The sequence below is a fragment of the Elgaria multicarinata genome, chromosome 5, assembly GCF_023053635.1.
Source record: "Elgaria multicarinata webbii isolate HBS135686 ecotype San Diego chromosome 5, rElgMul1.1.pri, whole genome shotgun sequence".
In the NCBI taxonomy this organism is placed as follows: domain Eukaryota; kingdom Metazoa; phylum Chordata; class Lepidosauria; order Squamata; family Anguidae; genus Elgaria; species Elgaria multicarinata.
Window position 1 is genome coordinate 6370244 of NC_086175.1, and position 26472 is coordinate 6396715.

The 26472-nt window shown below is 43.6% G+C and overlaps 2 protein-coding genes across 3 annotated transcripts in view; one reads left to right on the plus strand and one right to left on the minus strand.

Moving 5' to 3' along the window:
- Window positions 1-26472, plus strand: part of TPT1 (tumor protein, translationally-controlled 1) — a 225755-nt gene that overhangs the window by 33602 nt on the left and 165681 nt on the right. The gene's annotated exons all lie outside the window — the stretch shown is intronic.
- The window catches only part of GTF2F2 (general transcription factor IIF subunit 2), a 112373-nt gene that overhangs the window by 18633 nt on the left and 67268 nt on the right, over window positions 1-26472 (minus strand). For both annotated transcript variants that reach the window (XM_063125959.1, XM_063125958.1), the window contains 2 exons: window positions 8098-8197; window positions 4831-4974 (listed from right to left, as the gene is read on the minus strand). In XM_063125959.1, the coding sequence (XP_062982029.1) occupies window positions 4831-4974; window positions 8098-8197 (244 nt within the window). The remainder of the gene's footprint in view (window positions 1-4830; window positions 4975-8097; window positions 8198-26472) is intronic.

A 26472-nucleotide genomic window follows, 5' to 3' on the forward strand; every position in this document is an offset into this window, starting at 1 on the left:
GTCTGTTATGCAAGATACTGTGTAATGAAACCTGTTTCACTGAAGAGGGGAACATGCACTATAATGTCTTGTAGTGGTCTCTTTTACAATAGCCCAGTTCAATCACACGTTACTATGGTGAGCTATAGCAAGGCAGAAATAACTTTGAATAGGGCACTATAATGACCAATAGTCCTGTACCCTAAGCCAGAATCACATGTGCTTCTGGGCTCAATGCTTTAATCTGAACTATCCGGTGAAAGGATAGTTGGGGAAATCTACTCTTGCAAATGTTGCGTATCTACTTTTACTTGCAATATCACAATGAGGCAAGTTGTATTACTCACAGAAATCACACATCTGTACTGCAACACTGCTTATAAATAACTTTATAATGATGAACTATTCTTCTCAATCCTCCCAGAGTGCAGGACACGGAATAATGGGCTCAAGTTAAAGAAAGCCAGATTCCAGCTGGACATCAGAAAAAAATCCTGACTGTTAGAGCAGTACGACAATGGAATCAGTTACCTAGGGACGTTGTGGGCTCTCCCACACTGGAGGCATTCAAGAGGCAGCTGGACAAGCATCTGTCAGGGATGCTTTAGGGTGGATTCCTGCATTGAGCAGGGGGTTGGACTCGATGGCCTTGGAGGCCCCTTCCAACTCTTCTATTCTATGATTTAGTTAATTCTAAATCATAAAGAATATTCATTTTTCATGTTCCAAAATCTTCTATTTTCACTTATGGAAAGAAGAGGTCCCCAGACTCAAGGCTACGGACGTTTGTTTTCAGAAATGCCAGCAATGTCTGACCAAAACAACAACCAGATTCTCCTTCCTCAAGGCCTTGAATCATGTTATTTCACTCATCTCTGGCAAAACGGCTGGGCTAGGCCAGACCTTTACCAGCAGAGGGAGGGCATGTATTCATTTGTGCATGCACAGACTTGTCCTTTTTATCCAGCAGCAAGCAGCTCGGCTCGGCTCCTGATATTTCCAGCTGGAAACTATGGCATGTACAGTTAAGCATTTGACCTGCTCATTCCCTGAAGGCTTGGGTCAGTTAATAATAATAGCTTTTATTTTACTCTGGGTACCTGCCATGATTAGAAACATCCCAGCGTTTGATCTTAAATCTGTCATGTCACTGAGTCTTTCAAGCTTCAAATGCTGAACCTACAAGACACTTGGAGCATTCACTTAAACACCTATCATGTCTACAAAGGCTTTAAAGCTGGACTTAAATGCAGCCCTAAGGTTCAAAACCATGAACACAAATAAAAGAACTGACGATTGCAGGGAAGGGGGGCATTCAGATCATTCTGGGCTTGTCCTATCTCTCCCCTTCCTTGTGATGGTCCGATTAAGCAATGAGACCTGATGGGAATTAGAGGCAGAGGGCGTCATAGAATAGCAGAGTTGGAAGGGGCCTACAAGGCCATTGAGTCCAACCCCCTGCTCAATGCAGGAATCCACCCTAAAGCATCCCTGACAGATGGTTGTCCAGCTGCCTCTTGAAGGCCTCTAGTGTGGGAGAGCCCACAACCTCCCTAGGTAACTGATTCCATTGTCGCACTGCTCTAACAGTCAGGAAGTTTTCCCTGATGTCTAGCCGGAATCTGGCTTCCTGTAACTTGAGCCCGTTATTCCGTGTCCTGCACTCTGGGACGATCGAGAAGAGATCCTGGCCCTCCTCTGTGTGACAACCTTTTAAGTATTTGAAGAGTGCTCTCATGTCTACCCTCAATCTTCTCTTCTCCAGGCTAAACATGCCCAGTTCTTTCTCTTCATAGGGCATTGTTTCCAGACCCCTGATCATCCTGGTTGCCCTCCTCTGAACACGCTCCAGCTTGTCTGCGTCCTTCTTGAATTGTGGAGCCCAGAACTGGACGCAATACTCTAGATGAGGCCTAATCAGGGCCGAATAGAGAGGAACCAGTACCTCACATGATTTGGAAGCTATACTTCTATTAATGCAGCCCAAAATAGCATTGGCCTTTCTTGCAACCATATCACACTGTTGGCTCATATTCAGCTTGTGATCTACAACAATTCCAAGATCCTTCTCGTTCGTAGTATTGCTGAGCCAAGTAGCCCCCATCTTGTAACTGTGCATTTCGTTTCTATTTCCTAGATGTAGAACTTAGCATTTATCCCTATTAAATTTCATCCCGTTGTTTTTAGCCCAGCACTCCAACCTATCAAGATCACTTTGAAGTTTGTTTCTGTCTTCCAGGGTATTAGCTATCCCACCCAATTTTGTGTCATCTGCAAATTTGATAAGAGTTCCCGGCACCTCCTTGTCCAAATCATTAATAAAAATGTTGAAGAGCACTGGGCCCAGGGCTCTTCAATTTGAGGCCTGCAGTATATGGCGCAATAGCTCACACATGGAAGAGAAGAGGACAGCATGCACAAGAGCTTCCGAAACATTTTTAAGAGGCAGATGTAGCTCACAGCATCCATCTCAAACTGGAATTCTATCTACACTCTGGTGCACACTAGGCTTTGGAGAACTTGTGGGAGTCCGGCCCGCGAGCTCGCCCAGCCCCGCTTCATGGAGTGGCCAGGCACTCGGGAGTCTGTGCGAGCCTTTGCTGGGCCCTTGGCAAAGCATGCTTTCTGGGGCCTCCAGAAAGTGTGCCACTCCCACGGCCATTAACGTGGCTGGAGGAATGGCACTTCTTCTGGAGACCCGAAAAGTGTGCTTTGCCTTCCCCCCACCTCACCAATCAGGGCCTTCAAAGCCCTCTTAATGCAAGGTCAAGAGGGCCTTTAGGGCCCTGATTTTGGGGGGGGGGGGGGGTAGGGAGAAACACAAGATTTCCCCAACACTGGGGAAATCGTGTATTTTTCCCCATTCTAAAGCACCCCTTGCCGAAACAGGCCTTAAATGCACTGTTAATAGGACCTTTAAGGCCCCAGTAGGCTGTGAGGGGGAGAGAGAAACACGCAATTTCCCCAAGGCTCGGCCAATTGCATATTTTCTCTCTCCATTCTAATGGCATTAGAGTAGAGGGAGAAAATATGCAATTAACGCCCGGGGGGGGGGGGGGAGAGTGCTCTTGAAGACTCAAATGCACTCAGGCACAGGCCCCTCATAGCGCTGGGCGGGTCCGTGTGGGCCCCCGAGGGCCAGATGCTGGGGCATCCACTGCCTTCGTGGACCAGGCGGACATTCAGTACAATGCTAGGGCACGCTTCATAAATGCCTTGGGCTTCTCATTCAGGGACAGACTACATATTATGCAGGATGAAGCAGAAAAAAATCCCACATGTGTCCCCACATAAAAAACCTTCATATAGAGGATTAACATGCTATAGAGAACACTTTTAACACAGGGCTTTCCAACCTTTTTGGAATTTGGGGCACATTCGGGCAATTTGAGCAACTGCTGTGAACATCATCACAAAATGGCACCCATGGAGGATGTGGCTAGTCACATAATGGCTGCCATGGATACTTAGCTAATGAAAAGATAGCTGAGGAGCCAGTGGGGAAAAGAAATAGTGAAGCTAGAGGCTTCAAGGGAGGGGGAAAACAGCAAGGCTAGAGACTAGGAGGGTGTCAAGATTCACAGACTCAGTCTCCAAGTCAATAGGCTTCATTATGCCCCTGTGGGTGAGTGGTTCCCAAGTCTGGGAGACAGGCTCATTGCCTATTTTGGATGGAGTTGCACTGCCTCTGAAAGAACAGGTTCGTAGTTTGGGGGTACTCTTAGACCCATTTCTGTCATTGGAGGCTCAAGTAGCCGCCATGGCTCTGAGTGCCTTTTACCAGCTTCGGTTGGTTTGCCAATTACAGCCTCTCCTGGACAGGGATAGCTTGGCCACAGTGGTACAGGCATTGGTAACCTCAAGATTGGATTACTGCAACACGCTCTATGTGGGGCTGCCCTTGAAGGTGCTCCGGAAGCTGGAGCTAGTGCAGAATGCTGCAGCTCAGCTGTTGTCTGGAGCTGCCCCTTTCCAGCATGGAACTCCTCTGCTGAGGGAACTGCACTGGCTGCCTATTCGCTACCGGGCCAGGTTTAAGGTTCTTGTACTTGTGTACAAAGCCCTAAACAACTTGGGTCCAGGATACCTGAGAGAGCGCCTTCTCCCTTACCAACCTGCCCGGTCACTGAGGTCATCCGAGGGCCTGCTCCTGGTGGTTCCACCTAGATCCATCCTCCGATTGGAATCCACCAGGGGAAGAGCCTTCAGCGTGGTGGCGCCCCTCCTGCGGAATTCCCTGCCTCTGGAGGTCAGGCAGGCGCCAACCTTGTACTCCTTTCGGCGCCTCCTGAAAACATCTTTATTCCAAGAAGCCTTTCTTTAACATGCAGCCTTGGATTTCTGTTATTGCTTCTTTTAAATTTTGTTTTAACTGTTTTATTCTGTTTTTATTTTCATTTTATCTTGTACACCGCTCCAAAAAAATTTCAATGGGGAGCGGTATATAAATATTCTAAATAAATAAATAATAAATAATACTTTCACTAAGCTGCTCAGACCCTAATTAGCTTCCTTGAAGATCTCTCTGAGAGGATGCAATAGGGCAGGATAGAAAGTTATTGCAAAGCTAACATTACACATTCAGCACAGAACTTGAAAGGCTTTTTACATGGTTGTAATAATTTTTAAACGTATGTGGGATGCCAATTCCTATTAATGTATTTTTAAATTGTATGTGCCAGTTTTAATTTGTCCACTGGAAAGTTCATTTAAAAGGTCCACTGGAAAGTTCATTTAAAAGCCAAGTTTTGAGGAAATCTATTCTAAACGTTGAAGATTCTGTTTTTAGAAAGTAGTATATTTATTACTAACGGTGTGACTTTAGAAAGAGTTCTCAGGATAAATACTTACCACTGGCTGTTTGGTTATGTCCACCAAGTCTTTAATGTTGTAATACTGGTGTTTTTCGAAAGCTGAAAAAAGCATGTCCAACACTTGCTGTTTTTCAGCCCGAGCCCGTTTTCCATCTTCTTTTTTCTTCTTTTCATACTCAATCTGTCATTTCAAATAACGTAATTTAAAAACTGTTTCCAACACACTCAAGAAAAACCACCATGTTAATTTGCAGCAGCAAAAAAAGGGAAAAGCCCCAGAGTTGGCTTTATTATGGTGTGAGCAAGAAAGTTCTTAGTTGAGATGTATTGAAGGATAAACCAAATTATATCTATTTCTCATCAAAAAATTGTAGTTTATCTCACAACGTATTTCAACCTATTTAATGTGACTCCAAAGATGATTCTTGCCACAAAACAATTTTAATTTGTTTTTAGTTCCACAGGGCAATTCTTTAAGAAGTGTCAATAATCTCAATAAATTCCTAAAACTCTAATCAAGTATTTATTTTCTGTGACTTGCCAAAGTACAAGATGCACTTCACAGAACGAGGAACAAAGGACCAGCCAGGTATGCAGAAGAGGGCTTTGCTTCAACAAGCAACACCAGGAGGGTGAGCACTTAGAATCATAGAATAGTAGAGTTGGAAGGGGCCTACAAGGCCATCGAGTCAAACCTCCTGCTTCTTCTTTTTAACGCACTGCTTCTAAGCAGTTGAGGTTCAGTGAAAGCCAAACCCAAATTTCATTTCCTGAACATATGCCAGGCATGTTAGGACTTTCACTGAAATCAATTAGTCATGTGAGTTTTAATTAATTGATAGATCAGATCCACATATGAATAAAACAATCATTATGAAGAGAAAACCCTCTCTGATTTTAGGTGATATATGCTCATGTTGCCGCAAGTAGCATCACAGAAGAGGTATTCTGTCTTGTGAAGGAGAGAAGGGAAAATGCCTCTTATATGATGGTGCATCATCCATTTTTTTTTGTAAGTAGTTATATGAAAATCAGTTAACTTCGTTTCAAAAATCTGCTAATCAGCAAATTGGGGGGGGGGGGATGGAATCTTTTAAATCAATCAATCCTATTCCTACCATTCAATTGCTTATATACAGAGACGTCATCAATACTGAAACTCAGCCTTCTCCTCTCCTTATCTCTAACTCCAGTCTTGTGGTCTGATACTTACCCAACGACTTGCACTGCTAGGGTATTAGATGAGGGTGAAATGAAATGAATCCAGACAAGCCTGAAATAGTAATGATCAGCAGGCCTACAGATTTGAGAGTCCCAATAACTTTCTCTAACCCGTGATTGGGTTCAGCCTCTGGATGCTCCCAAATTAGCCAGAATTACTTGGTTGGGTGCTTCCTACCAACTCTATCCTAGAAGACAGCGGCCAAATAGCAACCCTCATTCATATTTTTGTAACTGTGCAGCTACACTACTGTAACGTGCTCTGCATGTTGGTCCACTTGATGGCAACTTACTTCGTGCAGTAAGTTGCCATCTACCTTTTAATGAGATGGGTGATTGTGGGGAAGACATAACACAGTGACAGGGAATTTACACTGGCTCCCATTGCTTTTTGGGCTTGCATTCAAGGTGTTGGTCCCAACGTATCTAAAACTTAGCATTTACACTTTCAAGAATTTAAAGGTAGCCCAATATTATTTTCTCCACATTGCAGATGTGAAGCCAAGGCTTATACATCATTTGCATAAGGCCATCTACTGAGCTCCTGATGGAGGTGAGATTTAAGCTTGGCTCTTCTTTATTCATAGGTCAGTCTCTTGGCCACTACTGTACCCCAGCTCTGAGATACTGCCTGTATCCTATGTTCCATCATGGCCTCCAAGCAACCAGGACACCTTCTTAAGTAAGACTGCAAGGGATGCATAGAAAAGGGTTCTTTGGAGCTGCCCCTCAGAGCTGTAGCAACCTTCTGCTGGAGATTGCCAACGCCAAAACCACTTTCAGAAGTGATGCATTTTAGTGAGTATTGAATTCACTGCCTCAGGAGATCTATCTCTCTACCTCCCGTGAGGACATTCCAGGATACATACCTCATGGTAATGCTCAATGTCTTTATCTGTCCTGCTGTTTCTCTAGTTTCTGTTATTTTGCACTGTTGCTACTGAATTACTGTTAATTCAGTCACTTATTGGTCTAATATTCTTTAATTGTGCTATTAAACTGATTGAAAGCTGCTCTGAAGTCTGATTGACAGCTGTTCTGAGGAAACTGCTCTGAGGACCCTGGAAGATGAGGGGAATAACTATTTTCATGAGCAAAATATTTTTTATAAGTAAAAATAACAAAATATTCTTTAATGAACAAACTAACTAACCTAGCTTTTTTCCCCTTGATGGAATGGGTATCTAGTTTAACACAGTGCTGGGGTTGGTTTCCAATTGCCACTTCCAGGCCTACATGGAACAAGCTCTTCTGGTGCATATTGGGCATGTTCCAGCCAGACACTTAACAGAACAAGCCTATAATGTCTATTCAAAAGCAAGTCCCGTTGAGAGCTCCCAGATAAATGAGCATAGGGCTGGAGCCTCTCATTTATCCAATGGGATTAATGTAAGCATCTGCTTAACTCTCACATTGAAATGAGTGGAACTTAAAGTGCTAAAAAAATCCTGTATTGTGTCCATTACATTTGCCCCTTCGTTAAAGTACCTCAAGGTATTTGCTAATTTATTTATTATTTTATCTATTACATTTATATACCGCCTCATAGCTGAAGCTTTTTGGGCGGATTACAAAAGTTAAAAACAATGGACATTAAAACAGATATACAAATTTTTAAACCACTAAAAGTATAAAAACAACAATATCCGTTTAAAACAACTATTCTCAGGTCAGTTATAAAATCAGCATATGCTGTTAAATGCTAATGTCATATGAATCTTTTTTAATAACAATATTAAAACAGAAGAATACTATAGAGGATAGGCACATGACCTGTAGCTTTAATATATATACACACACATACACTCACTCACACACACACACACACACACACACACAGATCATATCACATTGTTTTATAATATGGAAGACTTAAAGCGTAATCTTATGTCTACTCAGAAATTAGCTCCACTAAATTCAATGTGATTTATCACCAGGTATAGGATTCCAGCCATAACTCATCTTACACACATGGGTGCTGAATTTCATATCGCAAGTTGAACTAACCAGCCAGGTATTTTACTGCAGACTTCTAGTATTAGTTGAAGAACCACAATAAGAGCAAGTAGTACAAGAAACTCACATTATACTGATGATTAGCTACTGGTTTGTAGTTTGTGGTTACAGCTTTATCCAGCTGCATTGTCCAGCTGACAGGTTTAGAAGATTCTTCTATCTGCAGCCTGAGAAAAACAAGAGTAAATATCGGTGAGAACAGCACATGCTCATAATAGGTGCAGCCCCAACGGCCCCGCCTAAAGAAGGGTAGGGTGAAGGTGCAAAAGGTGCAGAAAGGGGGAAACACAATGGTCAAGGAGTGGAAGTACCTTTTCTGTGAGGAAAGGCTAACATATATGGGGCTTCTTAGTTTTATTTCATTCAATTTATTTACAACATTACTTGGCTACCTTTCAGGACAGAAGCCCTCCCAAGGCAGCTTACAACAATACATAAAAACAGTTTAAAACATTAAAAGCAATAAATACACAGTAAAATAGCAATTAAAACAATAAAAGCTAACAAGAGAATCAACAAGAACAACAAAAGTAACAGCAGCAAAACAGCACTCATCACAAGACGGCCACGGTAAAATAAAACATTTTCTCCCTTTTTTATTGCGGGTATCGGCAAAACAGAACAGAAAATACATTGTGAAAAAGACGGGGGGGAAACATTACGTATGTAGCAATATCATCAGTTTTCCATCATTAAAAAAAGGGGGGAGTTATATATAGGTTTCAAGAAATGCAGACCAAATATCCATGTATTTATCCACTCACAAGTTGCGCCTATATAACACCTGTTCAAAAGTTGATAGTATTAGGTTCTCGATCCATTGCATTATGGGAAGTGAGCATTTGTCCTTCCAACATGATAATATAAGTCTTTGGGCTGTCATAACAGCTCTGAAGATCCATCTGCCCTGACCATGTGTTAACTTCCAAGAAACCGGTAGGTAATTAGGAGGAGATGTACATTGTTCCATATTATAAATTGTTTCAGTACAAAGTTTATCCTGATTATAACCTCCTCCTAAAAAGTGACCACCATGGGGCATTGCCAAAACATATGAGTTAAAGAAGCATTAGATGCATTACATCTCCAACAGTTGTGCAAATTAGACAGACCCTTATTGAAAAGGCGCTGTGGAGTCCAATAGGCCCGAAACAAAAACGCTTTTAAGGCATTCTTAAAAGCCTGCAAGGATAGTACATGGCGGACCTCCGATGTGAGTTTGTTCCACAGGTGTGGGGCCACTGCTGAGAAGGCCCTGTCCTGTGTGGACACCCACCTAATTTCTCTCATTGGTGGGCAGATGAGAAGGGTCTCTCTTTCTGATCTTAAAGTGTGGGCAGGCTGATATGGAAGAAGGCGGTCCTTCAAGTAACTTGGGTCCCAAACCATTCAGGGCTTTAAAGGTCAAAAACAGCACTTGGAATCGGGGTCAGAAACACACAGGTAACCAGTGCAGCTGGTGTAGTATAGGCTTTATGTCGTCAAATTGAAAAATAATCAATATTGATTTTTTAAGCACTCTACAGATTTAAGGACACTTTGTTGCTTTAAGACAGCCTTGCCTAACCTGGTGCTCTCCAGATACTTTGGATATAAGCTCCCATCAGCCTCAGGCAGCATGGCCAATGGTCAGGAACGCTGGGTACTGTTGTCCAAAGCATCCAAAGGGCACCGGATTGTGGAGGGCTGTTTTAGGAATATAAAGCAGCCTTTCTGTTCCGAAAGTTATTTTATATATTACTTAGTTTGCTCATAAAATCATCATTTTGTTTTAAAACTTTTAAAAGTAAACTCAGTAAATTTGCAATTATTGTCTGAATAGATTAAAACTACATTAAATGACTGCTACAGCATCAGAAACACAGGACTCTATAGAACAAAGACAAAGCCAGAACGCACATTTACTGTCAAAAATGCACAATGGTGACTCTACTGATATGTTGGGAAACTGAGTATAAATGTCTATCTGTTAAAGATGCTTTAGATCAATTATTTTAATAAGGGATATGAAAGAAATAACTATGCTGGGACTCTTACAGAGAGAATTAAAAACATTTTTCCTCATGGCTTTATTATTGCCAGACATTTTATATCTCTGGTCTTTCTATAGAAATGTTCTTATTACATTTTTTTTATATAAATCGTTTTAGGGGGAGTAAAGGCTGGGTAACAATATATAAATATTTTGTCTTAAATTCTAAAAAGAAAATATTTCATAATCCAAAGCTGTTCAATTTTTCAGAAAAACAATAACAAAAATGAAAAGAAACGGGATTTTTTTGGGGGGGGGAGGGGGAACAGTTTTTTCTTGAACTTTTCGAGGTCTTCACATCTCTAGATAAGAGAAATTGAGAAAATCCCTATCAGTGGCTACTAGTCCCGATGGCTATATGCTACCTCCAGTATCAGAGGCACTATGCCTATGTGCACCAGCTGCTGGGGAGCATGGGTGAGAGGGTTCTGTTGCACTCTTAACTTCCTTGTGGGTTTTCTGTGGGCAGCTGGTTGGCCACTGTGTGAACAGAATGCTGGACTAGATGGACCCTTGGTCTGATCCAGCCTCAGGGCTCTTCTTATGAGTGGGGCAAGCATTTGCTTATTCAAGAAATATTCTGATTTCAGCAGAACACACATCAAAACTGGGCACAGTTAAGTACATTTATGAGAGTGTATATACTCTGCAGAATTTCCTGGGGGGAAAGCACAGGGCTGCATTTCTTAGAAGCAACGTTCCCATCCCACTTCATGTAATGCTTAATCCTGCCTGTACTTTTCTGCACATTATTTCAACATCTCCCTTAAGCCCTGAAATCTTCAATATGTATTATGCACAAACACATCTCAGGATTAAAGATATGTTAATACAGACAATAAGCTATTTAACCCAGTATACCTTTGCTAACTAATCGAAAAGAACATCATTCTTTTCTCTGATTGCAACATGTACCTGGCCAGAAGTAAAATGTCCCCGTGAGGATGCTGCTCCTGGCAAGACCCAAGATCTAGATTTATCATCTCTATATTCAATGTCACTATGCATGAGGATGTTCTTAATATTTTTCTTATCTTGAAGCTAAAGATGGATTTTTGTTCTCTAATGAAATAAAGTCCCACTCTTCCCCTCGGAAGATCTTTAACTGAACACTTGCAGCTTCATTCCTGTGACACTAAACATCATGCTGGAATTAAGCAGCTCATTTAAACCCATGTTTCTTAAATAAGCTGTGTTCAAAAGTCCAGAGGATCAAATAATGCTTTTTTTTAAGGAAGTTTTTTTTGTGCATGAACAGAGTGCGATGCTCTCAGAAATCTCTATTGAAATTATATATGTAGCATCCTGGAACCAGTAAAGAGCCATGCTGCCGTTCTCATTTTTCTGCTCCTTCCTAACTACCAAAACTATAAGCACATCTATGCAGAAGATGTTGACGCTTTCAGAAGTACACTTAATATACGTCCTAATTAGCTCACCAGTACAGAAATGCTGTGTTGTGCAAACCTTTCACAAGTCCCGGTCCCTGCATTAGCCCAGCATCAAGACCGGCCATACAATCTGCACAACTGCCTTCCCATCAAAGTAGAGAAAAACGCATGTTTCTTCAAGCAAATTTCTGCATTCCTGGCCCATGACAGATCCCTTCCACAAGTCCCAGAAATGGTTCCAAAATATCTGTCTGCTCCTCCCAAAACTTATGAGTAAGGCCCAGGAGGCTACATGTTTAATTAACCATGGTTTGTTGAATTGTGGGTTGTCATTCCATGCAAACCTGAAACTGTGTTAACTGTGGGCTGTTAAACATGAAGAACCCACAAAGAAACCCAGAGTTTGTTGGATTCTGAACTGTAGTTTGTTAAAACCATGGGATGTCATTAGGGGTGGGAACCAAACAACCCAAGAATTAAGAACAAAACAAAAAATCCAGTTTGCTCAATTGTTTGGCAGCCAATGAAACTGGTGGGAGATCCAGGACAAATAAAAGGAAGTACTTCTTCACACAGCACATAGTTAATTTATGGAACTTACTACCACAAGATGTAGTGATGGCCACCAATCTGGATGGCTTTAAAAGGGGGTTGGATAAATTCCTGGAGGCAAAGGCTATCAAAGGCTACTAGCCCTGATGGTTGTGTGTTATCTCCAGTATTCGAGGCAATAATCCTGTGTTCACCAGTTGCTGGGGAACATGGGTGGGAGGGTGCTGTTGCACCATGTCCTGCTTGTTCATCCCTGGCCGATGGCTGGTTGGCCACTGTGTGAACAGAGTGCTGGACTAGATGGACCCTTGGTCTGATCCAGCATGGCATTTCTTATGTTCTTATATGAATAAAGTCTCTAGGTAAAGCAACAAGCCATGGTTTAAATAAATCTTGGGCTAGTGTTATGTGTGAAGCAGACCATAGTGTGCTTCCTTACTCACATCAGCAGTCAATTAGGCTGTTTGTATCTAACGGCAGCAAATTGTGGGTTATTTAACCCACAACCGACCCCAGTACATGCCATTACCATTTTGCATATGCACCCTCCAATCAGCCTGATCAGAAGTTGCAACATGATATCAGAATGCAGACACTGTGTGTTAATTGTGGATTAAACAACTCACGGTTAACTGAAGAACAAACCATGGGTTAACTGTGGGTTGTCTAATCTACGATTAATACATAGTGCCCGGGTTCAAATGTCATAGAGCAACCTCTGATCAGGCTGATAGGAGGTTGCATGTGCCAAAGTGTGGAGGCATGCATCACAGCCAATCATGGGTTGATTAACTCAACAATTTGCCAATGTTACATGCAAACCAGGTCAAAGATAGAACTGGAGTTAGGGAGCTTGGTACATCATGGCTCCAATTTTCATGAAGACTGTTGCTCTCCATCATAGTCAGGAGGCAGAAAACGCACCACAGAGATACTAATGTAATATGTAGTACATGCCTACATTCTAGAATGATTCCACTATTTGTGAAAATAGACTGAGATATATTCATAATTCTAGAAACATGCTATAAGATACATATTTGCATACTCCTCCCCCATTAATGGCATTAATGCACTAATGAAGAATCTGTGCCAGTTTTGAATCAAAGTCATAACACATAAATGTAATTTCCTTTTCTTGCATCAAGCGTTTTTCCTATTGAACTATGTCCACAGGGCAATCACTTCAAGGTCTATTTAATACATAAAACAGGAAGTCACTCTTCCCCCAGAGAACTAATAAAAAAATTCTAAAAGCACAATGCCGCTAGAAACATGCTGTTACCACATTCTGTCCCCTCACACCTAACACTGTAGCTTTTCTTCTAGGCTAGCATCTCATGCACATTCCAGATTGATCAGTGAGTCATTAGAGATTGATATTTTCCTGACTTTTATTACAATGACAACAGGCATCTACAAGCATGACTGATTGCTCTGTGTGGTATGTAAAGCTAGAATGGAATCAAACGGTGACGGAGATATAAAAGTATACAATTCTTCATGAAAGCTTAATTTAGTTCTGAGTTTGGAAGTCTCCAAACCTATTTAATTTTGTAAATGGAATTAATTGCCTGGATTTCTCAAGGAAGACAATTCATAGAATCATAGAATAGCAGAGTTGAAAGGGGCCTACAAGGCCATCGAGTCCAACCCCCTGCTCAATGCAGGAATCCACCCTAAAGCATCCCTGACAGATGCTTGTCCAGCTGCCTCTTGAAGGCCTCTAGTGTGGGAGAGCTAATTAAATATTAGTAGTAGTTTATGTAGAGATCAGGTACAGTGTCATGGCTAAAAGGTCCCAGGTTCAAATCTCATGTCAGTTATAAAGTCAGATCAGCTTTTCGGCAAGTCATTGTTCTCTCAGCCTTACCCACTCATCCTCCTAATGTGAAATAAATTCCTGCCTGGTTGCTCAAATAATCTTCAGAAGCTCTTCTCTGGGTGCCGCTGCCTACAATGGCGAGAAGGGTGGGCTACCAGAGAAAGAGCATTCTCTGCAGCGCCTCCTACCCTGGTCTGTGGAATGCCTTTCCTAGGGAGATCTTCCTGGCATCTTCAATATGCGCTCTTCCAACAAGCATTTGATCTTTTACCTACTGCTGGCCACTTGAATATTTTTAATTGTTTAATATTTTAATATTTTTATTTTTGTATTTATAGCTTTGGTTGCTACTGTATTATTGTTTCTGGTTTTTTTATGATTCTAAATTTCCCAAAGCGGCATCTGCAAGTTGGACAATACATAAATTTAATTAAAAAAATAAGGATTAATAAATGAAACACTTTGAGTGCTCCGAAAACTCCATGTAAATACTACATATCATCATCATTATAATAATAATAATTGTAATATAAATAATATAATCGGCTGCCCAGAATAGAAAGAAAAACATTTTATCTTTGTAACCCTCAGACTTTTGCTACCTGAGTAAGGCATTTGTCCTGCATCTGGGACAGGCAGGACAGATTCCTGCGCCTCCCGTCTCCATTGCAAGCATCTCTCCTTCCGCTTAGCAGCAGCAGGATTGATGCTTCTGGGTCCCTTCCCCCTTCTCGTGTGGTGAATGAGGACGAGAGGCGCAGGGATCTATCCTGCTCATCACAGCTGCGAGACAGATCCTTGCGCCAGCGTGGCGCCCCTCCTTGCTGTCGGGGCCATGGCAACAGGGAAGGGGACAGTATTGCTATAGCCGCCCACTTCGCTGTTGCTGTGGCACTGATGGCGAAGGATGCATCGGCGCCGAACCATGTGATCCCTTGACAGGAATGACATTGCTGACGTGTCCTTCAGTGGCGGATGGTTCTTGTGCCCTGACATGCAAAGAGACTGTTCCACAGCCTCTTGCTTCCAGGGCAGGCGCAGCGCATGTTCTTCTGTGCACTTTGCAGAAGCAAGAGGTTACAAAATGATCTCACATGTCAGGGCACCAGATCTATCCGCCAGTGAAGGACGTGTCCGTGTCCACTTTGCCTGTCCCTTCCTGGCCACTGCAGCAAGAACTGGCGGGTGCACTGCCTCCAATGACAGGGGAGGTGATGTGCCCACCGGAGTGACAGTGCATTGATTCCACCATTTGGTGGGGAGGGCAGAGTGGGGGGGACACACACAACTACTCAATGGAGTGTGAATACTCTACAGCACAGAGCCCTACTTCCGTGTCTCCCAAGTGCGGCACACAAATAGTCATCCATGTTGTGGACTATTTACATTCTGTGGACTAAAGTGTCATCTGAACGCACCTCATGCCATTGCTGTTATGGCTATCACCAACAGCTACAGGAAGGTGGATCAGGGCCAGCCCTACTATTTGGCAGGGTGAGGCAGCTACCTCAGGTAGCTGTCATGGAAGGTCAGCAAATCGTTAGGTTTTTAATTTATTGTACTTTTGCAGCGAGGGAGGCATTTTTAGGAATTTTTTGCCTCGGGTGCTAAAATACGTTGGCCAGCTTTGAGTACTACACACCTTGGCCGGGGTGGGGGTGGGCGCATTTTCCGCCTCAGACTGCAAAAGGGTTTTGGACAGCCCTAAGATAGGGCTGACTAATGGGACGGGCAACGAAGAATGCCCTTCCAGTACATACAGCCTAGTAAGTACACACTTTTGTCACTATTTTTTATTTTTTAAATATCTTCATTTTGATCTTCTTGCCATCTCCCAACAGTATTGTTTTGGCTAACCCTTTTATCTCACATCTCCATCCTCTCTTTTGCTGCCCTCTTTCTCTGGAACTCTGCATCTCTCCCTACTTGCAACTGTTTTAAGAGCAGGCCTCTCTTCTCCTGAACCTCTAATCCAGTGGTTCTCAACCTTTTTTGCTCCATTCCCCTCTTTCACCATTGTTCAGAATATAATTCCCCCCTTCCCAAGATAGTCTAACTCAAAAGGTGCATTCCAAATAATATGCATATAATATTGAAAATCTTTTATTTTTTTCTATATTAGTCCCATTTAAAGGAGCAACGTAAAGCATGGCCCCTTTTACATTCTCAGTTCCCATGCTTTGCTTTGCCCCTTTAAATGGGAAGCTTGAAACTTCTAGGATTGCAAGGGAGGGAGGGAAAAGAGAGCAAAGGCCTGGCTTTTGCAGACAACATGACACTTTTCTGGGACGTTTTTAATAACATGTGTAGGAAGACATAATCTACAGGACATCATACTTTGCTGAATAGTGGTCCCAATTCCCCCCCTGGAACCCTAAACTTCCACCCAGTTGTTGAGAACCCAAGCTCTAACCTCTGCCTTTCCGCTTTCCCTTCTCTGATGGTCTTGCCCTTTTAAATTGCAAGCCTATGAGCAGGGATTGTTCTTTGGAACTCAATCATTGTACAATTCCTAGTTTCTGAGGTACACCATCATTATCATCACCATCGCCATCATCATCATCATCTCATTACTATTAATGTATTATATATGCCCCAGTATATACAGAACCCAGCCAGGATATTACAGCCATCCTGCTTTTCTAAACCAAGAGGAACAAACAAGTGGTTTCCAGGGAAGCAAACACAGTGATGGGAAATAAGAAACATGAGACAGAATACTGGGGGCAGCAAGGTGCTGAGATGAAGCCAGTAACACTACATTGTTAACAGTACTTTGGTAGCTCTCTGTGAAAGCTATCAGGGTGGACTCTAACAGAGATGGTAATTAAAAGATGTAGCACCGGAGCTAACTTGTTTCAGACCAATCAGCACCAAAGAGCGCCAGAGCGCCCTGGCACCAGGAGGAATTGCTGATCATCTTCATTGCTGAAGTGAAATGCTGAACACTGAAGCATTAAGCATAAATTAAGCCCGCCACTCACCCACCCCCATTGCATATGCCATTCTCCCTTCTCTGTCTGCACTCGCGTAAGCGCGCAAAGCAGCTATGCAGGCAACCTTCTGTCTCAGTCATCCTAGAGCACAGAGAGAACACACCGTTTCTGTTCCTCACATGGTACAGGTTTTGCTAGCACATTACATTTTCTCACAATTGGGAATATAGTCCACCCTACTCCACAAGAGGATAAGGACCAGCTGCCAGGTTCCTAGGAGGGGATTAAAAAAGAAAGAAAGAAAGAAAGTGGGTTCCAGAATGTGGGTACCAGTGAGGTACTGGTTCCTCCCTATTCTGCCCTGGTTAGGCCTCATCTAGAGTATTGCGTCCAGTTCTGGGCTCCACAATTCAAGAAGGACGCAGACAAGCTGGAGCGTGTTCAGAGGAGGGCAGCCAGGATGATCAGGGGTCTGGAAACAAAGCCCTATGAAGAGAGACTGAAAGAACTGGGCATGTTTAGCCTGGAGAAGAGAAGATGGAGGGGAGACATGATAGCACTCTTCAAATACTTAAAAGGTTGTCACACAGAGGAGGGCCAAGATCTCTTCTCGATCCTCCCAGAGTGCAAGACACGGAATAACGGGCTCAAGTTACAGGAAGCCAGATTCCGGCTGGACATCAGGAAAAACTTCCTGACTGTTAGAGCAGTATGACAATGGAATCAGTTGCCTGGTGAGGTTGTGGCCTCTCCCACACTAGAGGCCTTCAAGAGGCAGCTGGACAACCATCTGTCAGGGATGCTTTAGGGTGGATTCCTGCATTGAGCAGGGGGATGGACTCGATGGCCTTGTGGGCTCCTTCCAACTCTGCTATTCTATGATTTGATGAATGCGGCACAAGATTGAGCACAGCAGCCACAACAGGAGAGTGCAGAGTCTGGCTACATAAATAACAGGTAGCTGTAGTAACAACAGCAGTAAACGTACAGCAGACATACCATAATGTGTGATCAGAGGTATTAGTAAAATTGAAAGAGTTAAACAGATGCCTCTCCTTGTTTTCACAAAAGAAGTCTGAAGGTACCAGCAGTGGAACAAGAAACTCCCTAAGGACACTTGTTTCACCGTGCTCGACCCTTGCATGGATTTTATAGCTGGCATTGTAGGTTTTTGTGCTTTTGGCAAAACAAGGAATGTCAGAAGAGCGCTGCTGGATCAGACCAAAGGCCCATCCATTCCAGCACGCTGCTCCTACAGTGGCCAATGAAATGCCTTTGGGGAGCCCCCAGACAGGACAGGACCGCAACAGCACTCTCTGCTGTGGTTCCCCAGGAACGGGCATTCGGAGGCAGCCCTCCTCTCGAGGTATTCAGAGTTTCAACTATGCCTTCAGGGAGATTTTGCAATATTTATTAAGAGATCTACACCACCTTTCAAAACATAAACTTTTCCCAAGGTGGTATACAAACATTTAGAACAAATATCAAAATTAATGTTTTGCAGCTTTGGGCCACATGCCAACAGTGGCTGGCGATACTGCTGGCATGCACCACTCCATATTTTCTTTCACCCCAGTTTAAATATTTTCCCTTGTCTAATTCTGTTCACATTTTTTGCCCCATAATATACCTTTGTGTGTGTTTTTCATACCCCTTTAAATGCATCTAAAAACCCCAGTGGAATAGCAGAAGACTTTCCCTTCCTGTTTTTGTTCAAGTCCAGTGTATAATTATCAAGCTATAAGGTTTTAATACCTTAAAATAAATCAATGCAATTGCAAGTAAGAGCAGCCTAGTGCAACCAGTACTTTTTGTCCAATTTGAGTCTTCCTGGTGGTGCCTTTTCCCTAAACATACGCAGCATGCTGGTCCTTATCCATCCTACTTTCCTAAGCAGCTACGGGTCTCCTCCATGTTCTTGTGACAGTCTGCTTTTTTAGGTCTTCTTGAGCCTAACTTGAACAAAAATGCAAACATTCAATTGTTCAATGGCTTTTCCTCTGAGGTTTTAGCTATATACAATTCATTCTTATATAGGGGCTTGGACTGTATAAGTACAGATGATGGTAGCTATCAACTTGTCTCCAATTCCTCTGTTCATATTTCACATCTGTAGAATACACAGAATTGCTTGCTATTCTTCTTACCTCATCTTCTTAGCTTGGCATACACAGACTGGACATTAAAAAGGCTTATGGCGCAATCCTATGTATGTTTAGATGGGGAAAAAGCCCTACAACTCCTAACATCCTCCAGCCAGCATGGAATGTAAACGCACTTTCCAAAGTAACACTCAACTAATCTTAATTTTTCCTATGGCATATCTAAACTGACTTTATTTCTTGTATTTATCAACCTGCCTTTCAAGCAAACTAACTCCCAAAGAGATTCTATCAACAATTCAAATCCAGCAAAGATAAAATGTAGTGGGGTTAGGGGAGATATTTTTCACTTCAAGATTTTTGTTACTTTCATTTTATGTTGCTCTTGCCAAAAGCCTACTCGACAAGCTTACTCCTTCTTTTGCATTTTAAGCTAAAGCCAACTGCTGAACCTTATAAGACACACCATCAATATTCTGATGGCTGCGAAGAGATGTACAGCCCTGCTTTTTCAATATAATGAAAGAAGCATTGTAATCAACATCTAATTTAGGTTTTTTCGTTTTCTCATTTTGGTAAAGGCAAGGCAAATGCCTTTTCCTTATTTGTTATAAGTATGGATGTGTGCCGAGCTTACATCCTGTGGAAAGTGCAGCATGTTTCAGGCAGCAAGAATGCCCCTTCCATGGGCTTGGGAAGGATCCAGCAGCTGTAGGGCCTGGCAGAATGCTGACAAGTAGGCATGTACTCCACTCCGATTAGGAGCGGAGAAGCAATAGCAAATTGGCCTGCTCCGCCTTACCCAGAGGCGGAGTAGAAGCGGACCGCGGACCCCTAGAAGCAACGCGAAGAGAAGCGGCCATTTTTCGGAGCTCCTATTTCAGGCGGACTGCTCCGATCGCCATCTTGAAAACATTTCGCCCATAGGATTGCATTGCGGGAAATAATCGCGGATAACTGGGTTGTTTTTGAAGCTATCGTTCTGAAAATTCTTGTGCTCAGAGAGTCGTGGATGGGGGTCATTTTGAGACTACTCTCAGCTCTCTGCATCGTGCAGGTCGCGTGCTAGAATTTTTAAAAAATCGGGTAAACAAACGGACAGCGCGGGTCAAACAGCGGTTTTCGCCCATAGGATTGCATTGAGGAAAAGAATTGGGGATAACTGGGTTGTTTTTTAAGCTATTGTTCTGAAAATTCTTGTGCACAGAGAGTCATGGATGGGCGTCATTTTGAGACTACTCTCACCTCTCTGCGTGGTGCGGGTCGCGCGCTAGAATTTTTAAAAAAATCGGGGTGGGGGAATACCTTTTTCAAAGGGCTGAGGGGCAGAGTCAGCTCCCGGTCATGATGATCCCAAAGTTGGAGGAGGGGATAGGCAAAACGGGTAACTTGGGATTCTGGGAAACTTCTCTTTCTTAATCTGAACGGACTTTTCCCAGTGTTTTTTAACACAGTAGCCCCACCAAATGCACAAACACAACCTGAAATCATATACTAAGTCAATAATAAGAGACAGAAACACAGCACTGCTACCCACCCTAACTTTGGGGAACAACTGAAAAGATGTGGTGCAAGGGGATGAGCTCCCTTAGGGCATCTCATTGTGGACGTGCCCCCACTCTCTCCTGTACTGGAAGGCCATCAGAGCCTTCCAAAGAGAGTAACCCGGTGGAGCAATGCCTATCATGAGTTGAAGTGAGCGTTTACTTCTTAGTGGTGGAGCAATGTCTTTCATGAGTTGAACTGACAGTGTTGCTTCTTAAAAGACTGGTCACTAGGACCAGTCAAATTGGCAGCTGCTTCCCCCTCCCCTGGGCACGTCCCCCTATTACTGGTAAAAGACAGATATAGCCTTTTTAAAAAAGTTCTTCTTGTTGTTTATTCAGCAACACTGCTGCTTTTAATTCCACCCCTCCTTTGTTTATTTATTTATTTATTCCATTTTATATGCATTACTGGCTTATTCTTGGCTCACTTCCTTATGCCCCCAGAAATGCCAGCTGCATGCCTGCCTGCCTTCCCTCCCTACTCCCCTGCCCACCTCGCAGGGATGTTGTGTGTGTGTGGCTTTGACTCAGGGGAGAAGTCCTTCCTGCACTCACTTGGAGTTTTGGAAGTTCCAAATTTTGCAGGTTTAAGCCCCGCCAAAAAACAGGGGATGATGGGACTGCCTTGAGTCTCGGCGTGCGTATGTATCCCTGGATAAGCTTTCATGGTGGTGAGTTTGAGGGGGTTTTTTAACGTGCAAAATTGACGGAGCTATGGAAAGGGGTGTTGGATTTTCATAAATTCCCCCAAAATCAGGGGATGATGGGACTGCTTTGAGTGTGGGCGTCCATGTGGACACATGGATAAGCTGTCATGGTGCCGAGTTTGAGGTTTCTAAAATGCAAATTGACGGAGCTATCCCAAGGGGTGTGAATGGGATGCCCGATTTTCAAAAATTCCCCAAAAATCAGGGGATGATGGGATTGCCTTGAAACTTGGCGTGCGTGTGGACACATGGATAAGCTTTCATGGTGCTGAGTTTGAGGTTTCTAACGTGCAAATTGACGGAGCTATCCCAAGGGGTCTGAATGGGGTGCCCGATTTTCAAAAATTCCCCAAAAATCAGGGGATGATGGGATTGCCTTGGAACTTGGCGTCTGTGTGGACACGTGGATAAGCTATCATGGTGCCGAGTTTGAGGTTTCTAACGTGCAAATTGACGGAGCTATCGAAAGGGGGGTTATGGGTGGTGCGTTAGAGGTTAGAGACGCGCCAAAAATCAGGGGATGATGGGATTGCCTTGAGTCTGGGCGTCCATGTGGACACATGGATAAGCTTTCATGGTGCCGAGTTTGAGGTTTCTAACATGCAAATTGACGGAGCTATCCCAAGGGGTCTGAATGGGGTGCCCGATTTTCAAAAATTCCCCAAAAATCAGGGGATGATGGGATTGCCTTGAAACTTGGCATGCGTGTGTATACGTCCATGAGGTGTCATGGTGCCAAACATGAGGTTTCTAACTTGAACAGAAAAAAAGTTGTATAATTTTTTAGCTTTCAATGCAACCCTATGGGGGGGAAAACGGAGCTCCGATCCGGATCCGGAGCTCCGAGCAGAGCGGAGCGGAAGTGGGCGGAGCGGGGGCGGGGTGAAGCGGCCCGCTCCGAAAATCGCGGATCTGCAAGTGAAGCGGAGCGGGGGGTCCGTGCACACCCCTACTGACAAGCACTTAATCCTGCATAGCCAAAGAGACAGCAGCCTCAAAGTTCAATCAATGCAGTTCCCTGGTTTTAGCTCACGGCTGAGGAGTATTGACTTGCATATAGGTAAAAGCTAGTAATTAACAAGACTATTTAAGAGAAGGAGCCAGGCTCAACTAATAGAAAAAGAGAAAGTAGAATATAACAAGCAAGATTGTGCAATGTGGATTAAACGCTGCATGATGAAATGTATGAATTGCAAATAATTAAGGGCTGGACCCTGTAGGGTCCATCTGCCCATAGCACTGCACCTGTCGCCCAAACTAATTCTGCCTAGTCTCTGCACCCTCCCCCCGAAATCTGTTCCAGAGGTCTGGGGGACCATCTGGAGCAGATTTTGGGGGGTACGGGTGGAAGAGAGATAGGAAATGTTCAATCGACTAAACAGAAATCTGTTCAAGAAATGTTGGATATCATCCTAATTACTTCAATTCAAAAGCCCCACCAGTACAAAGCAAAAAAATAGAGAACAGCAGTTAAATGAGTCTTCCCCATTCTCTTGTCTTTGGCCAAAGGACGTTTTTCCTGAAAGAACATTGAACCAAGTGTTCCTAGAGTATGATGGCTAGATAACACCATTAATAACTTTGATTCTTCTGCCATCAGGTTTTCACAACTGAACCACAAAGACATCAATTTTGAACTCTTTCATTTTCAGATACTTTTTATTTAAAATGCAGCTTTTAAATGGAAAGCTCTCCTCAAAGCTCAGGAAGCTTTCCCACTACTATATTTCATATGACTAACAGAAGTACTGAGCTAGAATTTAAAGCTGGAGCAAGGTTCTCTTTTCTCTCGCTCTTCTTGACAAGGATTAAATTCTCAGCTCTGGTGATGTTTAACTCTTCCCCAAGCAGAATAACGAAGACAGTGCGATAATTGCTTGCCCTCCGTAAAGGCACAACACTGCGGAAAGCTTTTGGCCTTGAGGAATATATTTGCAGAGAGACTACAATGCATTCAAGAACCGAAGTTAAAGGCAGCTTTCATTTTCAAAAAGGAGCACATGGCAAACACCAAGGATGTATTCTTTTGTCCTCTGCAGTGGCTGAAACGGAACCATCGTAGCCTATGCAGGGATGAACCAGCAACAAATCCCAATACCCCTCATGTGGGAGGGCTTGTTTCTTCCAACAAACCACTAAGCCAGCCTAGGTCTCTTCTATTATTTTTTTATCTGGATTTTCATCCACCTCACCTAGAAGATAGACATGTTACAATATGTACTTAAATTCTCAGGATGAAGGAAAGGGAAGAGGTTTGCATGACCACAGGCTGGTTAATAAGGCACGGTGGCTTGCTAACCACCCTATGCATTCTAGCCAGATTTATATAATTACTTTTGCCAGTGCAGCTTGTTGGGATGTCTGAACCCAGCGAGGGTCGTTGGTTGGGGTGGTTAACAAACCACCCAGAATCCAAGGCTTGTTTTCAGGCAAACAGCCCTTGTGAAACATCCTGAATATATATGGCCATGGCTCTTGAGTTTGAAAAGAGATGGTGTGATGGAATGTTGGCCACAACAAAGCTGATTGGCTGGGGGAGTTCGGATTGGAATAAATATAAGGAACTGCTGAGAGGCATCGGGGAGTGTTTGTATGGAGAAGGTGAATGTCTTCAGGAGAGGTTGAGAGGCTGAAGAAGACAACAGCTAGTCTGAGAAGCCAAACTGGAAGTAGGTTAAACAGAAACGGAAAAAGGCCAGCAAGTAAGTGAAACAGTCTTCAGGAAAAGTTGATGCCTGGATAATAGTTGGTGGCGGTCCAAAGTCAGAGCAGCTGCGGGACCAGATTGAAGTCTTCAAGGGAGGTCTGGAAAACTGCGTTAAAGGCCCCAGGTGGTAGTCAAACCTTACAAAAAGGAATACTACATATCAAGCCCTCATTACCAGGCCTGGAGCATGATAGATTTAGTTAGGGTTAGGAACTGCAGCTTCCATAACGTGATTGGTAATAAAACATAAATGCAGGTTGCTTACCTGTAACCGTAGTTCTTCTAGTGGTCATCTGTGCATTCACACACTATGGGCTTCTGCGCCTGCGCAGGACCAATGTCAGGAACTTTCAATAGCTGAGTATGATTTTGGCGGGATCCCCGCCCACCATCCTACTGCACATGTCCAGGGGGTCCCGCCATGCTCCTCAGTTCCTTGAGACCGCAGTCAATAGAACCAAGGATAAGCATACATATATATATGTATATATACCTAACTGCATTATATATATATATAAATACTGATGTATGCACAGAGACAGACATGCATGTCTATACATCTATTCAAACAAAAGGATTGAAGTGAGAATGTACACATGTGTGACAGTTGTCACATTGTAGAGTGCAGTATACCTCCAAGTCTCAACGAGACAAAGAGGGGATTGTGGGTGGGTTGTGTGAATGCACAGATGACCACTAGAAGAACTACAGTTACAGGTAAGCAACCTGCATTTCTTCTTCGTGGTCTCTGTGCATCACACACTATGGGCGAATAGCAAGCTGACTTACCGGAGGAGGGTAGTCTCGTTGATCGCATTAGTATCACAGGAGTGAGGATAAGACAGCTCTACCGAAACTGGAATCAGCTCTGGCTCTGACATCTAGTTGGTAGTGTCTGATGAAAGCAGAGGGCCTGGACCAGGTGGCTGCTCTACAGAGTTCTTGAATAGGAATTCCTCTGGAAAAAGCCATAGAGGTGGCAATGCCCCTGGTAGATTGTGCTGTCAGTGGATCAGGCACAGGCAGGTTTTGAAGTTGGTAGGCAAGACGGATTGTCTGGGTGATCCATACTGCGAGTCGTTGTGAAGACACAGGCGCGCCTTGGTTTGGCTTGCCATATGCAACAAATAAGCGTGGAGTGGTTCTGAAAGACTCGGTTCGAGCTTTGTAGAATGCCAGGGCTCGCCGAACGCCGAGACAATGTAAAGTTGTTTCCAGTGGAGAAGAAGGCTGTTTAAAGAAAGTAGGAAGAATAATGTCTTGATTGAGGTGGAAAGATGTAACGACCTTAGGCAGGAATTGTAGATCTGGTCGAAGTGTGACCTTGTCAGGGTGAAAAGACATATGGTGGATCGACACGAAGGGCTGTGAGTTCAGAAGCACGACGGGCCGACGTGATGGCCACAAGGAAGGCTACTTTCATCGAGAGAAGGCGGAGGCTGATAGATGCTAAGGGTTCAAAGGGTTTAGTAGTTAAAGCTTTTAGGACGACAGATAGGCTCCACTGTGGAGTGATGTGTCTTGATGGGGGAAACAAATTTTTAGCGCCCTTTAGGAATTGCTTAATGAGAGGATGAGTAAAGACAGAATGTCCTTGGATTGGCGGATGAACAGCAGACAAAGCTGCTAGGTGTACCCAAAGTGAAGAGTTTTTGAGACCTGAGTCCAGAAGGTGTTTGAGAAAGAGGAGAATATCTTTGATGGAGCAGTTTTGATGGTCAAATTTGTGCTGTCGTGCAAAGGACTTGAATCAACGGTGTTTGGCTCGATAGGCTTTCCTAGTCGATGGTTTCCTAGCTGAACATAATATGTGTTGTATTTGAGGAGGAATGTCTAGTGGTAATTGTCGATCTTCCAAGCAGTTAGTCGTAGTGTGGGTGGTGAATGTGGCCGTTGTCCATTGTGATGAGGCTCGGCGCCGTGGGTAAGCGGAGGTAGGTCTAGTTTGACATGGAGAGTAGTCGTTTTTGAGGTAGGTACGCTGTGGAGGTTCTCGAGTCTATGTCGACTCCGATGAACGAGATGTGTTGTGAGGGAAGAAGGTTTGACTTTTCCTTGTTGACACAAAGACCTAGAGAGGCAAGGAGGTCGAAAGTGTCTGTGGTGTCTCGAAGGACTGTTGAGGAAGACGGAGCTGTCAGAAGCCAGTCGTCTAAGTAAGGAAAAATTGTGATCCCTTGGGTGCGAAGATGTGCACACACTGGTGCCATGCACTTTGTGAATACCCTTGGGGCAGAGGAGAGGCCGAAGGGAAGAACTGTAAACTGAAAAATGTCGGTCCTGATGGCAAAATGGAGGAGTTTCTGATGGGACCTGTGGATCGCGATGTGAAAATACGCGTCTTTTAAGTCGACACAGGTGAACCAATGGTTTTTTTGGAGCAAGGGAAGGATGTAAACTAAGGTGGTTATTCTGAATTTTCTTGGTTGAATGTATGTGTTGAGGTTTCTGAGGTCTAATATAGGACAAAGTCCGCCGTCGGCTTTTGGTACCGTAAAATATCGGGAGAAGAATCCTCAGCTGATATTGGTGGAGACTCTTCGAATGGCTCCCTTGTTGAGAAGGAGATGAGATTCGTCTATGAGAGGTTGCGACGGAGAAGTGATTTTTACGGTACCGAGAGGTGGAATGTCTTGAAGCTCG